Source organism: Pteronotus mesoamericanus, unplaced genomic scaffold (assembly GCF_021234165.1).
Source record: "Pteronotus mesoamericanus isolate MK-2021 breed Mesoamerican mustached bat unplaced genomic scaffold, CSHL_Meso_final contig_179, whole genome shotgun sequence".
Lineage (NCBI taxonomy): Eukaryota > Metazoa > Chordata > Mammalia > Chiroptera > Mormoopidae > Pteronotus > Pteronotus mesoamericanus.
Genome location: NW_026555075.1, coordinates 4548436 through 4565324, shown reverse-complemented (window position 1 = coordinate 4565324; position 16889 = coordinate 4548436). Strand labels below are relative to the sequence as shown.

Here is a 16889-nt window from a genome sequence, read left to right as displayed (position 1 = left end):
TTTGTCTATCCTTAAGACAGAGTGGGAATTATTTTTATAAATGAAAAAGGAAAAGCATAAAAAACACTTAAGGCCAAACCAGACAAGATTTCATTGTCCCCATATTATATATGTGTGTGGCGTTTATTTGATATAACCATAAATGTTTATCAGTGTGTCAAGTAGAATACAGAGATTGCTGCAACAAGTTCCAAGATTGATGTTCATTTCTTACATAACTTCTAAATAGAAGGACTTAGGCTTTATAGATCAGCTGCTTCCATTTGTGACTGTGCGCTTCCCAGGGTGTTCCATCACCCACGTGGTCCAAGGTGGCTCTTCGCCGCATCTACATTACCAGCCAGCACTTACTTAGCAGAGGAACAAGGGGAGAACAAGTCCTTCCTAATAAGGGCGTACCCAGAAGTGGAACACATTACTTCCACTCTGATCCTAGTGGCCAGAATTTTGGTCACAGGGCCACACCTACTTACAAAGGAGTCTGGGAAATTCGGTCTTTCTTTGGGCAGCAAAATACCCTGTTAAAAAGGAAGGAAATACAGGGGGCTAGAAACAACCATGTTTTTAACCTTCTCATTGAGGTATATCCATAAGTAAAATATGGAAAAGCGCATGATTTTAATTGTACAACTTGTTGAAATTTCACATATGTTTATACCTGTATAACCCATCCAGACCAGGGAATAAAACATTTCCATTGTCCCAGAAGGTTCCCTTATGCCCCTTCCCTGTCAATCTTCAATCTTATTCCTCCCCAAAGGTAACAGCAGTATTGATTTCTGGTCATGGATTAATGTTGCTTGAACTTTATGTAGTTTTGCTTGAACTTCATAAAGTGGAATCATAAAATATGTACTCTTAATTGTCAGATATCTTTCACTCCGCAAAAGGTCAATGATGCTCGTCTATGTTATTGTATGTGTTATGTATGGTTCATTTTTTATTGCTGTGTAGTATCTTCATTTTTAGGTTTTTGTAAAGTGATTTGAAATAATTTCAAAAGAAATGACTAGGTTTCCCAAGAAAAATAAAAAAATTATGTCACATTGAAATAATTATGTATGATACTTTGTAAAACGTGGACAAATGATTATTGGTAAGAGACAGAGTTTAAAACCTAAAATCTTTGTTATCATTTAGGTGTATCAAACCAAATGATAAAAAAGCAGCGCACATCTTCAATGAGGCTCTCGTGTGCCATCAGATCAGGTACCTGGGCCTTCTGGAGAATGTCCGAGTGAGGAGGGCTGGCTATGCCTTCAGGCAGGCCTATGAGCCTTGCCTGGAAAGATACAAAATGCTTTGTAAACAAACGTGGCCTCATTGGAAGGGTCCAGCCAGGTAAGAAATTCATTGATTACATTTCATCATGAAGTTTTAAAGCATACAGATAACATGTTTTTTGTCACATGCTGTTACTCCAAACAGTTCCATGAAAAGTTGGATGTTTTGCCTCCTCTTGCATCAGGATACCATTTTGTGCTAATTCTTAATTAAGTATAGAAGTCTTGGTGTTCTTCAGGTTCAAAACGGGGCTCATCAAATCCCCATTTGAAACTTAGATGTCAGTAGACTTTAAAATATGCTATGGTGAGGTAGGAAGGATTTATAATTGATAAGTATACTTGTATAGAATCATAAAAGGGTACAGCTAGAGGAGCATGTTGGATCACTCCTCTCAGCTTTTTGCCTTTCTCTCAGCTTCCCTCTCCCCAGCCTTGGGGGAATTAACCCCAGAGACAGCCCATGGGTGAGGATGAGGGCCCCACTTTTGACCCAGGTCTGCACCAGGTGAGAAGTAGATATAGGAGCAGATATGGTCCAAAGTATCAGTGTTATTGCTGGTAGACCTGGCTTGGAGAATATGGTAGAACCTGGAGCCACGTGGCCTTCAGCTCACCTGCCCTGAATCGCATTCACCCATCTAGTCCCGGACGGAGCACTGGACCGATGCAGGCCCGTTCCATGGAGCAGCCCTTGCAGCTTCCCCATGCAGAGAGAGCCTGTGTGCTGGTGGGTGGGCCGCTGCCAAAGAGACACCAGGCCTTCTCTGTGTAATGACCGCCTCCTTTTACCAGTCAGAGCAGTTGCCCCTTTCCTGCATGCTATAGACACTCTCCCGACTACTGCAGGGAGGCCAGCATGCCTGTTTTATGGGGCTAGGCAGGAACTTGGGGACTGTCAGTTCTCTGTATTGGTGTTGCCTTTACATTCTCACTGGACCTGGCCCCAGGCCTTTCATGGGAACATTAACAGTGTTAGACACTGACCTTGTATTATAGAAGATAAACTCCAGACATATGGTGTGGTCTCTGCTGTATAATTTAATACCCAAGTAATGTGGGATCTGGGTACTGTGTTAGTTCTCACTACTAATTTCCAGGGTATTATGGTCAATACGTATCATAGATTACGAGACCATCGATTACAAGTACGTATCATAGATTACAAGTATCATAGTACACAAAACAGGTGTTTGATCCTTGCGTGGCACTTGGTCCACAGGTTGGTGGGGTGAAGTTGAGTTTCAAAGACTGATGTTGAAACCAGGGTCCAGGATAGAGAGGTCAGAGCCAGGTCCAGGCCATCCGTGTCGTGCTTCGCACTCCATCTTGGGCTTTGTTCACACACTGATAGGCAGAAGCAGTGTTTCAAATGTCTTTAGGAAGTAACTGACTAAATTCAAAATAGGTCTGAGTTTCTTACACGCCGTTTTGGCCCTTGCTGGTACATCGTTAGGGGTATATTTGATACAAGTATTGCCTCTGCTAATGAAATCAAGAAATTGGCTCTGATACCACATTTTCTTAGAATATAGTTCTGAAACCAAAGTTACTTTTTTTTTAGCACTTGCTGGATTTGGTCTGATTTGTGGAGTTCAGTCTTAATTACTTGATAGAAGGATGCTTACTGAAAGAGCAATTATTCTTGGAAATGAAACTATTTTTTTATACCACTAAGAATCTGATATCATGATTTTGAGATAAGATAAACTATTTTTGTAACTCTTATTTTTATTGATTTTTATAGGGCTGGTGTGGAGGTTCTGTTTAATGAATTAGAGATTCCTGTGGAAGAGTATTCCTTTGGTAGATCAAAGATATTCATCCGAAACCCAAGAACAGTATGTAATCAAAACCTTTACACTCTCAACTTGTGTTATAATCTTATGGGCAAGTTATGAAAGGATGTTTAACTTTAGAACACTACCCAACATGCTTCCAAGATTGCCACAGTCTTGTATTTATCTGCAAATGTCCAAGAAGATGTGCAACTAAGGGGTCATGGAAGAACATGTGTATTTTTTATGAAACATCAAAGTCTTTGATATAGTAGGTTGTACAAGAAAGAAATCATAAAGAAACTGTCTATACAGCAACAAAAATATCTCTAATTCATAGGAATTGGAGGTAAATTCAGTCTGTATTTGTAATACCTGAATTATACAATAATTTCAGGAAAGATAACCCTGTTGTTTAGAAGTACATGAAGGAGCTCAAATTCAATTTTTTTTTTAAGTTAAAGAGAACCCTTAAAATCCTACTTAGTAAAACTCTAAGGTAGTCTTTTTATAAATGAATAGACTAGAATGAAGTATAATTAGTGTAGCAGTTGATTGGTAATTTGAAAATTTAGAGAATTTGGAAAGTGTTTAAATAGTTTAAGAGTAACTTTGCCAGCTTCTTTTTTTCATTAATAATAGCATCCTCATACATAGTGTGAAGGAACACCTAAGCTAAGTTCAGCCCTTCTCTGATTTTTTCATAAGTGCTGAATCACTTGAGTCTAAATTGTGAATTTTGTATGAATTCATCCAAATAGTTTTCATATGGGCTGTTATCCATATTCTATATAATTAAGACAGTTATTCATTTTTTTTCTCAATGTGGTTGACTCCAATATCATGACATCTTACCTCCTGAGAATATCTTTCTTATATGCCAGGAGTATTTGGTGGATTTTTGATAAACCCATCTATTGTTTCTTTTTAGTTATTCAAATTAGAAGACCTGAGGAAGCAAAGGCTCGAGGACCTGGCCACTCTCATTCAGAAGATTTACAGGGGGTGGAAGTGCCGCACACACTTCCTACTGATGAGAAAAAGCCAAATCGTGATCGCGGCCTGGTACAGGAGATATGCCGTAAGTCCCCTGACATTTTTAATCTGTAGTAACAATGCTTGCAAATATTTGTTATGCATTTACTGTGTATGTCATTTTTATGTTTAATTCTTTCAACAACCTGATGAAATGAGTGCTCTCATGGATCTTTTTCAAAGATGAGAAAACTAAGGCGTGAACCCATGACCGCGCAGCTACTAAGTGGCAGGGGTGGGGTTTGAATGCAGGTCATCTTCAGAGCCCAAGTTCAGTATCTCTCACTGCCTTCCACTGATGTAGAAACAGTGAGAAGTCCACATCTTGAATTTGGTCATCAGACTAAGAGACAATGTCCTCTAACTCTTTTGACTGTGTGGCAGGGTCCGTTTTTCAGAATAATGACTTGTTCTCAACTTACTGTAGCAGCACTAAAAATGGCTTTAATTCCAGAAAGTGAAGGCCACATTTTAGTAGAATTTGGGGTTTGCCTAAAGGGTTGAATTTCCTTTAGTCTTCAGATATTGGGGCCTATTAGCTATCGGAAGAGATTCAATAATAAAGTGCGTCTACTTAACTGATTTGGAATTTCCTTTCCAATTTCATTATATTAATAGATGTTTTGGTGGAGTCACACCACAGGTTTGAAGACATCCTGAAGGGCTCTCTCTAGGCTAGCATGAACTTGGGTTGTGTTCTCACAAAATGAATTTTTCCAAATGCTTTTTTACTCTGTGCTTTTTCACTAGAGGGTAAGTTGGAAAATGAATTAAATTTGCAGTCAAATCTCCTTTAGAGTTATTCTTCCTCCTTTTCAGCCATAGAGAAATTTTGTTGTAAGGCAGTGTATAATCAGGACATAGTTTCAGTTGACCTTTGCTCATGTAACACATTTAGTGTATTATTTCCCAGTTTTAGAAATTGAGATTCTTAAATGATTAAGCTAAAGGAAATTCACTTGAGCTCTTAAAAGTGTATCTTTAAAATTGCTTCCTCTAGTTAAAAGAGTATAATCAACAATACAGGTGTTAAGGTATGAACCTGTCTGACCATGTTAATGATAGATTCATTCATAGGCATCCAGCAAAGGCACAGAGGATTGTTGTCACTGTGTCTGGCTGCATGTGGCAGTAACACCTGGCTCTCCTACAGGTTCATGATGCTCTATTTTCTGTTTACCTGAGAAAAGGAGACCAATAAATAGCCAGGCCTCAAGGAACCCTTTTTATCATATCTTATTTTGAGATAATTAAGAAAACCCAATTTGGAAGTGTACTGAGTTCATCTATCTTGAATTCTACAAACACTTTGTAACGCTTATTCTGCAGGCTCTGGGCTTAGCAAGGTGAACAAGACAAACTAATTTCTGACCTCCCAGAGTTTATGTTATTTGAGGGACAGATGCATTTAAGCAAACAAATAATTTCAATAATTACAAATTGTGGTAAGTGCTAAGAAGGAAATAGGAATCTGAGATAAAGAATAATGGGGATTCAAGATATAACTTTAGGCAGGATGGGTCAAGGATGACCTTCTCAAAGAGGCCGTTTCATCTGGAGAGTGAGAAGAAACAGCCAAAGCAAAGAACCAAGAATAGCAAATGCTATTTGCATCCTCCCTCTTAATATAGAGCTTTTGTGTCTCTAGGTGGAAAAAAAAAGTCACCATATGTATCATTAATTCATGATGGTGAGAGTTACAAGCAATACTAATTTGTAGAATGAAAAATACTAGCTCAATTTTTAAAGTATTAATTTTGCTCTAGTGTTACATCTGTTTCAGAATTTGAACTAAATGCTTCACTCAACCAGTTAACTAGCATGTTATCTAAGCCAGTGAATAACTTCATATTTTCCTCAACCATATAACTCAAAGATGTTCTAAAAGCCCGTTTTCAGTTACTGATTCTTTTAAAACTCATATTTGGTGATATTTCATTGTTCCTTGAAGTTCAATGGATTTTAAAGTGAGATAAAGTTATTTTCAAGCCATTTAGGAATTAAAAAAACGAACAAACGTGGAAGTACCAAATGAATGTCGGAAGTGATAGTGAGATATCATAGGTATAGTTTGTTCCCACAGCCATGGAATATTACTCAGGGAGGAATCTTAGAGATTTTCCAGCTCCTCATTTGACATATAAGGAAACCGAGGTCCAGAGAAGGTAATGACATGTTTGAGGTTCTCTTTGCCCTTCTCTCTGACATCCTCTTCTGTTTTTGTGTTGATAACATCATCCCCCTAATTGCTGCTCTTTCAAAATGTAGCTTACAGTCTCAGAAGGCAGCTCTTCCCCCTCCGAGAAAGGGAGCCGAGCCGCCCAGCATTTCCAAAGTGGAAGAGCCTCAGCATGACTTCAGTACGTTGGAAAGCTGTGAAATTTCATGGCACATGCCCATGTTGCCGTGAATATACCACCCTGTACAGGAAGAACTCACTTTTCTTGAGATGGAATTCCAGGAGCTTCCACTCTCTGAGGCATCAGCCCTAGCAGTTAGAAGGGTCTGTGGGCCCTGAGCTTGCTGGAGCAATGCATGGCCGGCAGCCTTCTGCCCGGAGCCTCACTGGGTCTTTAGCCTTCCCCATCTAGGAGGAACCTCCACGGCATCTGAGCCTGGCTCTCTCTCTCCCAGGACACACTGTATTTTCACTGCTCACTTGTGCCCACTGCAAGTCTTTGAATGCAGGGGTGCAGTCGGGTTCATGTTTATATCCTCATGGTTCTATTAAAGGACTTTATACAGAATAGAGACCCAATAAAGTTGAGTCAATTGATAGACATTTACTTGAATTTGCTAGCTGATTTCCCAGCTTGAGGCAGAGTGAAAGTAGAAAACCTAAAAGGAACCGGAGATGTTAGAAACTGGCCCAGTCAGTAGAATGGTGGGAAATGGCACCAAGAAGAGAGAATGCAGAAACTCAGTGTGTGTTCATTCAGTGTGCATTGACGGAGTAGCGGCTGTGTATATTGGACCTGTGTTATATAACAGCGTGATAGAAAAAAGAGATGTTAATGATGGTGGGCCCTGAGCCATTTAGAAATTATTTAGTAACACTTAGCACCCTTAAAGCATACTTTGGATTAACTGTACAGCATACCAAGATATTATGGGGTTGGTTCCAAACTACTACAGTGAAGCCAATATTAAACAAAGTGAGTTGGTTTCCCAGTGCATACAAAGTTATGTTTACACTGTACTGTAGTCTGTTAAGTATGCAATGGCATTATGTCTACAAAAGAACTGTACATACCTTGATTAAGAAATACTTAATTAAAACATGCTAACCATCATCTGAACCTTCAGCTGTTCATAATCTTGTTGCCGGTGGAAGGTCTTGCCTCCATGTTGATGAAAACACAGTATCTGTGAAGAACAGTAAAAACAAAGCTCAATAAAATGAAGTGTGAATGTAATGATTTTGAGTTGTTTGATATTTTGGTTTCTTACATACTACTTTCTGGGAGGAATGTGCGTGATCAGGAGGTAATTGCACTAAGTGAGCAAAATATTCTTTCCCAGTCTTTACAGTATATGGGGTGGGCACAAGTAGGTTTACAGTTGTAACACAGATAATACAATAATTAATAAATGACAATACAAGAGTAGAATGTACTCACAGCTGTAAACCTACTTGTGCCCACCCCTGTTTGTGTTTCAGACGTGTAAATAGAGCTGCTAATATCTTTCCCTTTCATCCTACAGCAACAGAAGAGATATCAACAGATAAAGAGCTCTGCTTTGGTAATTCAGTCTTACATCCGGGGTTGGAAGGTGAGTTTGCAAGAAGGGAGCCTTCACAAAGGATGATGCCTTTAGGTTCCCCCAGCAGCGGGGAGTTCCTTGTCTCCTTCCTACTCTGTCAACAGTCTCAGGTGGAAAGAATAAATACTGTGGACCATGTCTTGGCTGCTTCCTTCTAACTGGCTTTCTTTTCAAGAGCTTTGTTCTCTGAGCAGGATGTCCTTAAAATAATTCCATACATGATTTCAATATCCTCTTGCCCAGTTTGTGAGGGAAGCTGTAGTCTGGACGACTGCCGCACACTGTTGCCCCGACACCTGTGAGTCCTGCTAGACCTCAGCTCTCCTGGCCCAGTGCCTTCTCTGACTTCCTGGCAATCATCTTTGAGGCTGCACTGTATGGTCAAAAGATCCTGAGCTCTGGCCATTCTAGTGGAGGGCCTCAGCGGGTTACCTGCAGGTCCTTTCTGCCAGGGCTTCGTTTGGAGGTCAGCAAAATACACAGCCCAGGGGCTGCATTTACTCTAGCTTTTGTTTTCACACAGCCTGAAAGCTAAGAATTAATGGCGTTTATATTTCTTAAACATTGTTTAAAAAAAAAAAAGACAAAGAGGACCCTTTCAAGACATGTAAAAGTTATATGAATACAAATTTCATAGGAATATATGAAATACAGAGATCATACACATAAAGTGTTATTGCTAAACAACCACACTCATTTATTTTACATCTTGCCTGTGGCCACTTTAGTGCTCCAGCAGCAGAGTTGATTAGTTATGACAGAGAACATGTGACCTGCAAAGCCAAAAATTCTTACCATCTGGCCTTCAGCAGAGAAAGTTTACTGACCCCCGTTCTGGGTCAGAGATAATTGAGGGCCTGTTCTGACCACTGTCCTGTTGGGTGGTTTTGTGGAGTGGGCTGAGTCCACAGCAGCTATGTTCAGACGGCAGGATGTCCTGGGCCAGGAGTTGAGTGCAATCAGTTGACCTTTGTCTAGGGCCATGGGCAGCCCAAGGGCTTGGTAGTCGCCCCACGGCAAATGCCAAAGCACAAATCCGAGCATGTAGAGTAAGTGCAGTTGCTTCCTGAAGATGCTTCTGTGGCCCGATTACTGAGTCCTGGGTCCGGGCCTCCAGCCTAGTGCCTTCAGAGGCAGGACTGAGAGGCCACCTCCCACCCGGGCATTCTCCTGGCCACAACAGAATCACTGTCCTGCAGTGCCTGGAAAGAAGCTCCTGCTTGTGCACCTGTGAGAATTTTATTTTAGCAAATTTTTAAACATCTCTTGAATTAAAAATATGGCTACAGTTATAGCCTCAGACAAAAATAAAAGTGATAAAACAGATTTTGGTGGATTATCGGAGATCTTCCAACCTCATTCTGAGAACTGTTCCTTTTATCTGATGTGCACCAGTTTATGTTGCTGTGGTCAGATTTTTCTCCTGTCACGTATCAGGCCATGGAAGGCTGCTGTCCCAGCGTGAGTGGGGGCCATACTGCCAGGCTTGGTGACGTCTTCCCTTCCCACCTTCACATAGTCCATTTTGGGTTAGTCAGCAACTTTCCCTTTTCCTTTCTGTAAGCTATGATTTTTCACTTCAGAATGGGTATCACGACTCTCTATTCAGGTTTGTTTTTTTTTTAAGTCACTATAGATTACACTTCTTTGGTTAACTTTGTATTTTTCTGGGTGATTCTATACCTTAGGCCCGAAAAATCCTGCGAGAACTGAAGCATCAAAAGCGCTGTGAGGAAGCGGCCACCACCATTGCCGCGTATTGGCATGGGACCCAGGTAGGCCAGAGACGGCACCCAGGAAGGCAGGGGGTTGCAAGTAACATGGGAAACAAGGGACCCTCTCTTGGGGGCAGAAGATGTTTCACTGGCTTACGCTACTGAGCACGCATTTGCCTCTTGCTCTCTCCGACATTTTGGTGTGGGTGGTGGCACATGCTTTCGTGTTTATTATTTGATGGTGAGCGGTGTCTTTCTTCTTTCTCCATTGAAAATCAGCAGTAACCTTCCCTGCCTTAAACTTTTCTGTAACTCCTTTTCAAATGCATCACAGGCGCGAAGGGAACTGAGCCGGCTGAAGGAGGAGGCTAGGAATAAACATGCTATTGCAGTTATTTGGGCTTACTGGCTTGGATCTAAGGTACTTGATACGCACATCTCATCACTCCTTTCTGGAATCTGCAGTAACCCATCCGTAGTGCTAGCATATCAGGAAATGAATGACTACACTTAACAGTGGCTCGAGGTGGTGCATGTCCTAACAGCTGGATTTAACAAACCTGGAGATGCTGGTGTCATTAGTGCACGGTAGGAAGCTTCAGCATGAATAGGCAAAAAAGACTAATTGCTTGCTAATGAGGTACTAGTGTAGTTGCTGGGTTGTTGTTTTTTTTTTTTTTTAATTCTCAAAGAGCATGCATGTTTTAGTTTTTCCTTTTTTTCCCCCATTTCCCCTTGTGCCCTGACATATGCCAGAAGTCTTCTCGAGGTGTTTCAGGGTGGGGAGCATGTTGAGAATGTTCAGATTTGGGCCTCCATTGGTCTTCTGCAACTGTCGATGACAGAAATGCTTTGAACGCATGCCTTAAAAAAATATTAATCCATGAATGAAACTATTTTTTTAAGGTTACTGTGGCAGGTATGGATTATTATAAGCAAAATATTATATGTGAAGAGAATTGCTGTCTGTGATTTAACAGAAAACTACGTTCAGGCAAAAACTAGCTCTAATTGCCACTGAAGAATCCCAGGAATGTCAGCGTCAGCTGTTTGTTTTGCGGAAACAAAGGCCTCCTGAAATGCTCTCACTAGTCCCCAGGCAGAGTCGTGGGCTCTGTGAACATTTCGCATACCCCAAGGGACTGAGAGTTTTAGATGTTTTTGTTACTTAGAAAAACCAAAGGTCATCCTGGCTAAAAATGTGTATTCCAGTTATAAACACTTATCAACACAGTCTTGTGTTTTTGAGTCTACCTTGTCAGCATTACAAGCCCATCTTGTGAGAAAAATGAGAAAAGATAACATTTGTCTGCATAAAGATATTAATTCGCCAAAACCTCACCAGAGTGGTTCATTTGCCTTTTCCCAAGAAAATCAGTGAAGAAGAAACTAGTCCCTTTAGCAGATGGGGACAGTGTCCCAGCAGAGGTGGGTGGGGGGTGTAAGGGGACACTTAGACAGTTAACTCTGGGATTTATGCACTGGTGAGCTCATTTCCAGGCTGTACTACATGGTAATGGAAAATCAATACCTGATTATTCCTGTCTTTTAAAATAACATGCCTCCGATGAATCTCTCCCTAAGATTAATTTTGAAACCTACAAGTTGTTTCACTTTTTATTTTGCTTCAGTATATTTCCCCGTTTGGGGCCTTTGCTAATAATTGAATTTTGATACATGCTACTTCCAGTTTTCTAACTGGAAAGAATTTTGACTTTTGTGTTTTTGTTTGAACTCCAGAGAAATAACCTATATTCTTTCCAGTTTTTGAAATGGCTGTTCACAAGAGATATCTTTTTGTACGTCCGAATGAATGAACTCAGGGATTCATTCCTTTTTATTCCCCCATGCGCTGGCAGCAAAGGGAAGTCTGCTGGAATTATTAGGAGCCACTCGTAGTTCCAAGGTTTTGAGGAGGGAGGGAGAACAGAGTGGGTAAAGGCAAAGAATGGGAGGAAGGGGGCAGAAGAGCGTTGACACAGATTGCCCTCCTCGGGAACAGAGTCTGTACGCACTAAAAATACAAGGGACTACACCAGCCTGCCACTGATTCTTTGGGTTTAAATGATTGTGCAATGCACCTCTATAGTTCTGAAATCCTTATTCATAAATTGGCTTGTCTATGTGGTGGGGTGTCTTTTTCTGGTCATTGTGCTGTCTGCCTTGGGCTGTCTCCTTTATTCACCATCTAAAACATTCTAGGCTCGAAGGGAGTTGAAACGCTTGAAGGAGGAGGCTAGGCGTAAGCATGCAGTTGCTGTCATTTGGGCTTACTGGCTTGGACTGAAGGTACTTCCTCAATCCCTCCTTTCTGTCCAGGGTGAACTCAATAAAGCCTAGCACTTACTAACCCTGAGGAAATGGTTGGTTTTGCTTGCTGATGATCTGCACAGTCTTTGACAATGGCATCTCGCCTAATATTGTTTCTTTTTGAAAACAAACCTGTACACTAATATGTTCTGGTTTTATTGTGTATATTTCTTTAAATAATAGGTTTAAAGTAATAGCAGTGTAGCATATTTTATTCAAGACACTTTGTTATTCAAGTTCTGTTTTATGTTCTTTTTAGGAGGATGAATTTTTTTTTTAAATTCATGAGACAGAATTACAATAGCTGAGCTAAAAGCTGACGCACCATCTGCAGTGACCAGCTAGGGATATCAGGCTTTGTCTCCCTTTATCGACCTATTCTGCTCTAATGGTGGTTCCTGGAATGGCGCTTTCTTTAAAGTGACCATCATTCTAATCGTTCAGCCTAGAAACCAAAGAATTTGCCTTAAATATGAAAAGATTTTGATGAATAAGACCAACAATTGATCATTCTGGTTGAAAAGAACTGTACATTCAAATGGCTTCTTATTTATTTCAGAGTGGTGCTTACTACTTTAGGCAAGGACGCACATAAGTAAATAGGACTGAGTTCTGGAAAACTTGAGAGAACGTTTAGACACAGGATTTTGTCTTCCTAATATTCAACAACTCATCACTGCAGGGAGCAATCCATACTGTCTTTTGGGGATAAATAGGTTCCTTTTGGATGCTATTCCTCTTAGATATTTTATTTTAATATGATCACAATTCATCTTTTTCTAAGTACATGAATATCATCCAGAAACCATTGACCTTGGTTAGGAACAGCATTAGCAGTATCCATAAACTCTGCTTTGAATAAGCTGTATTCTTTCCCTGAAAGTTTAGCATATGAACTTTTGGTAAATTAACCTTTTGATTATACTGAGTATCTAGTAATTTTTAAAGTAAATAAGAAGTAACTTAAATATGAATTTAAGATGTGCTATTTCAAGAATTCTGAACAAATTCTATAGCTACTTCTTAAAAAACCAAACTAAGGATATTTTTCCCATTTTATTCACATGTTCTAATTTGCATTCTAATTTTCATAAGGAAAGGAACAAACAACATTAGGGAGGATTTTTACTGTCTATTGATTTCTACCAGCAACATCATATTTCTCTTCAGTTTTCTGGATTTAACTAACTGCATATGATTTCAAAAATACTTTCATATTAGGAATATGTGCTAGCAACCTATAAACCAAAAGCAGTTTGTAGGTAAATGCTGTTTTAGATGAAGTTAACTGAGCTAACTGGACATAACTGTCTTTTTTTTTTTCAGTTTCCAACAGAACTATTTTAATGTTACTATTATTAAACAGTTAAGCTTCTTTGAAGTCCAAGAGCATTTAAATGACTTGATTCTTGTGGAATTTATTCCAAAGGCCACTGGACCCTTTTAGGATTCCGGGGACCCACGAGTAGAACCTATTATATATGTCAGCACATTGTCACCAGGCTTCTTCCATAGGTAGCTGTTATTCCAGGAGAAAGGGCCTGTCCTGTGAATACCAAAAAGCATGTTGCAGTAAACTCAGTTACAGTGACGTCTAGTATATTTCTAAGGACGTGTTTTCATGAAACTTGGCTCTAACTTTAAATTCTCTGCTTTCCTGTGCTATAATAATTTCATGAGCCAATTAATAGGTGCCATTTTTCTTGTCTTTGTCCCTTCTCACCTTGTAAGTTTGAGATTTGAAATGGTTATGAACCTAACAATTCTATGGCTAAAAGAGAAGTGATAATCAGTAACAAAGAATATGAATAAAAGGAGGAACTGCCTGTGTGGTGTATGGGAAAATGCTTAAACCTCAATAGCAGGAGGGTGTAGAGAATCGATCTGGTGTTCAAATGTCCAGAGGGACCAGGCTGCCCATGTGGATGAGAGAAGCAGCAGATGGAAGGTGGGTGAGAACAACGGGCCTCATGCAGTTTGGGGCTTGCCTTTCTCTTCTGATGGCAGCAATAGCTATTGTGGTCTCCTCGGTCCTTCACATGTGGGCTGTTGCTAGATCTTAGAAAATTTTGAGCGAGACTTGTAATCTGAATTCCTGTGTGAAGTTTTTAATTTAAAATATGCACGTAAACCGTTTTCCTACAAACTGAATTTGGTTAGTAGGTTGCTAGTTTACCACCCCTGGTGTAGGAGTATTTTAAATATTTGCAGTTAAACCCAGAAAACTGAAGACAAAAGAAAAGGGTATATAATGTCTGAGTTATTCAGGTAGGCTAGTATTTTGCTAAATTCTAACTTTCCCATTTATAGTTGGATGATAAGGAATATTTTAAGCATTTTCCCCTCAATTTCCAAATTTAACTATCACTTACGCATTCAGCATTCTTGCTGTTATTTTAGACATTCGTATACAATGTAAATACAACAGTGTGGCAGGGAAGGAACAGGTAAACTAAAGCTATAACATGATGTCTTAAGCACAGTGACAGTATTCAGTAGCAAGATTGGTAGGAGTAGGGGTGAGAGGAAAATCAATGCAATTAGATGGAAGACAATGGTAGTTCAGCTCTTCTAATTAAATCTTATTTTAGTAACATTCAGTTCTCAGTGTGCAGTACTGAAGTTTCATCCTCATATGCAAGGTTTTTGGAAACTGCAATGTAGTCCTTCAGGCCTTTTAAGTGAAAATTGCCTTATATAATTTTTTCTGAAGTATATTTTGATCTGTGACAAGTGTGCAGCTACGCCCTAGAGTGTTTCTCACCAAATCATCAGGTTTCTGAAAAACTAGTTAAAAGGATTTAAAATATCAAAACATTCTGGTATTATCGCGTTGCATCTCTTAATGTCTTATTCTTTGACTTAAAATCCACAGTCTCAGTATGGTTCAGTCGTTTTACTACATCCAGAAAGGCACTTAGAAGTTCACGTGTCCCACCTGTTTTCATTTTTAATAGAGGTGTGTCGTCTCGTGGGCGTGTGCAGGCCTCACGTTAACCCTTGTGTTCTGCTTCTTTTTAAAGGTCCGTAGGGAGTACAGGAAATTCTTCAGAGCCAATGCTGGAAAGAAAATTTATGAGTTTACCATTCAGAGAATTGTAAGTTTACATTGTACATGTGGCTCATTATCGTTATTGGATTAACTAGTGAACAGCTCCAACTCAACAACGTGTGACTTGTTTGGCAACAATTAAACCATAACTGTGACCTTGAGAGATTGTGACTTTTTTTTTATCATCTCCCCTCATTCAGGCAGAACTGTCTCAGAAAGAGTTATTTGTGGCCCATATATAATTAATAAAATGTTCCTTTTTTTTTTTTTTTTAATAAAATGTTTTTATTTGACAGAGAGAACATACTCTGGGGGACCATGAGGCAACTTTTGCCTGTCTTTTCTTAATAGGGGTAATATTAAGAAAATATTATTTTCTTATTATTCATGGGCGCTCCACTCTTGTGACTTCATCGAAACTTCATTGCATCCCAAAAGTCCCATCTCCTGATGCGATCCCATTGGGGGTTAGGGTTTCAACATGGGATTCTGGGGAATACTAAGGTCTTGCCCTGCTGAACTGCCATGAGCTGCTTCAGGGCGAGATTGACAAATGAGTGAGTGGGTCGAGGGGCGAAGGAGAGCAAGGCTGTGCTGGCCTGCCAGAGGGATTCTGAAAGCCCCCTGTGCCTTTCAGAGAAGTATCTGTAGTGCTGAATAGTGCACACTCTGGAGTCGGCTCGCTCTGCCACTTAGATTTGTGACTTGAGCGAGTCCCTTAATTCCTGTGAGCCTCATTTCACTGTCTGTGCAATGGGAATAATAGCACTAAGCTCATGGAGTTGTTGTAAGGATTAAAGTACAATAGTGCTATAAAGCCCTCCCAGGGCCCGCCCACATTAAGTACTGCAGAGCAAGTCCAATAGGACTTTGTGGAATGGGGAAAATGTTTTATGTCTTTGCAGTGCCTCAGAAAAGCCACTCACCACACAGGGCTCTTGAGCACTTGAAATACATGTGACTGATGAAATGGATTTTTTATTTTACTGAATTTTAATTACTTAACATTTAAATATAAATAGCCACATATGACTAGTACAGCTCTGTAGTGTTAGCTGGTATTAGAATTCGTATTAATATTAGTATTAGTGTTAGTGTTTTTCTTTCGTCTTAGCCATTTGGTAGAGCTCAGATTCCCATAACCAGTATAAAGAGTGGAATAGAGACTTTCTGGAGGAGTTGGGGACAAAGTCTTATGGACTAAAACTTGCTAAATCCCGCTAAACACCGCTTTGGTTAATGGAAAACAATGACTTCTCTGATATTTTACTCATCTGGTATTTTCTGTCAAACCCAATGCAGGTGCAAAAATACTTCTTAGAAATGAAAAATAAGATGCCGTCCTTATCACCAATAGACAAGAATTGGCCATCAAGACCTTACCTATTTTTGGATTCTACTCATAAGGAGCTAAAAAGGATTTTCCACTTGTGGAGGGTAAAAAAATATCTTGTTACATTTTTTGGAGACTTATCATGTATTCTGAATGTTTGAGAAGTGTTAAATAGAAGCGAGGTTTTACCACATTGTAGCTCTAGCCTGGAGGAGAATGATTTGAGGACTTGGGTATTTTTGAGTCACGTACCGTACTCAGCTTCCTGTGAGAAATCCCAGAGCAGCCAGGTGTCCCCTGGTTTCCTCTCATTCATGGTTGGAAAGGGGTGTGCGTGGCTGTGTCGTCTTTCCTTTTCAGATACCACTTGCTTTCAAGTAGTTCAGATTTTGTTTGTTTTTTTCATCCTATCTGAAGGAATGATACTGTAGGAGATAGAAATAATAAAATTTGAACAGCTTTACACGATGTAGTTAAGTCCTGTAAATTATCAATATGTGAGTTTACTTTTATAAGATTTCTTGAACACAGGCACACATGTGAACAAATAAATTGATGGACTGGAATTTTAAAGTCCCCTCAAAGACATAAAGAGTTTAAAATTTTCCCTCTATCTGA

The 16889-nt window shown here is 39.8% G+C and overlaps 1 protein-coding gene across 7 annotated transcripts in view; it reads left to right on the top strand.

The window, feature by feature from the left end:
• Positions 1-16889, top strand: part of MYO1B (myosin IB) — a 163264-nt gene that overhangs the window by 133620 nt on the left and 12755 nt on the right. For 3 of the 7 annotated variants that reach the window (XM_054566712.1, XM_054566711.1, XM_054566713.1), the window contains exons 18-26: positions 1141-1341; positions 3031-3124; positions 3993-4142; positions 7802-7870; positions 9550-9636; positions 9911-9997; positions 11779-11865; positions 14910-14984; positions 16241-16375. In XM_054566712.1, the coding sequence (XP_054422687.1) occupies positions 1141-1341; positions 3031-3124; positions 3993-4142; positions 7802-7870; positions 9550-9636; positions 9911-9997; positions 11779-11865; positions 14910-14984; positions 16241-16375 (985 nt within the window). The remainder of the gene's footprint in view (positions 1-1140; positions 1342-3030; positions 3125-3992; positions 4143-7801; positions 7871-9549; positions 9637-9910; positions 9998-11778; positions 11866-14909; positions 14985-16240; positions 16376-16889) is intronic. The other 4 variants (XM_054566714.1, XM_054566715.1, XM_054566716.1 and 1 more) reach the window with 2 other exon arrangements.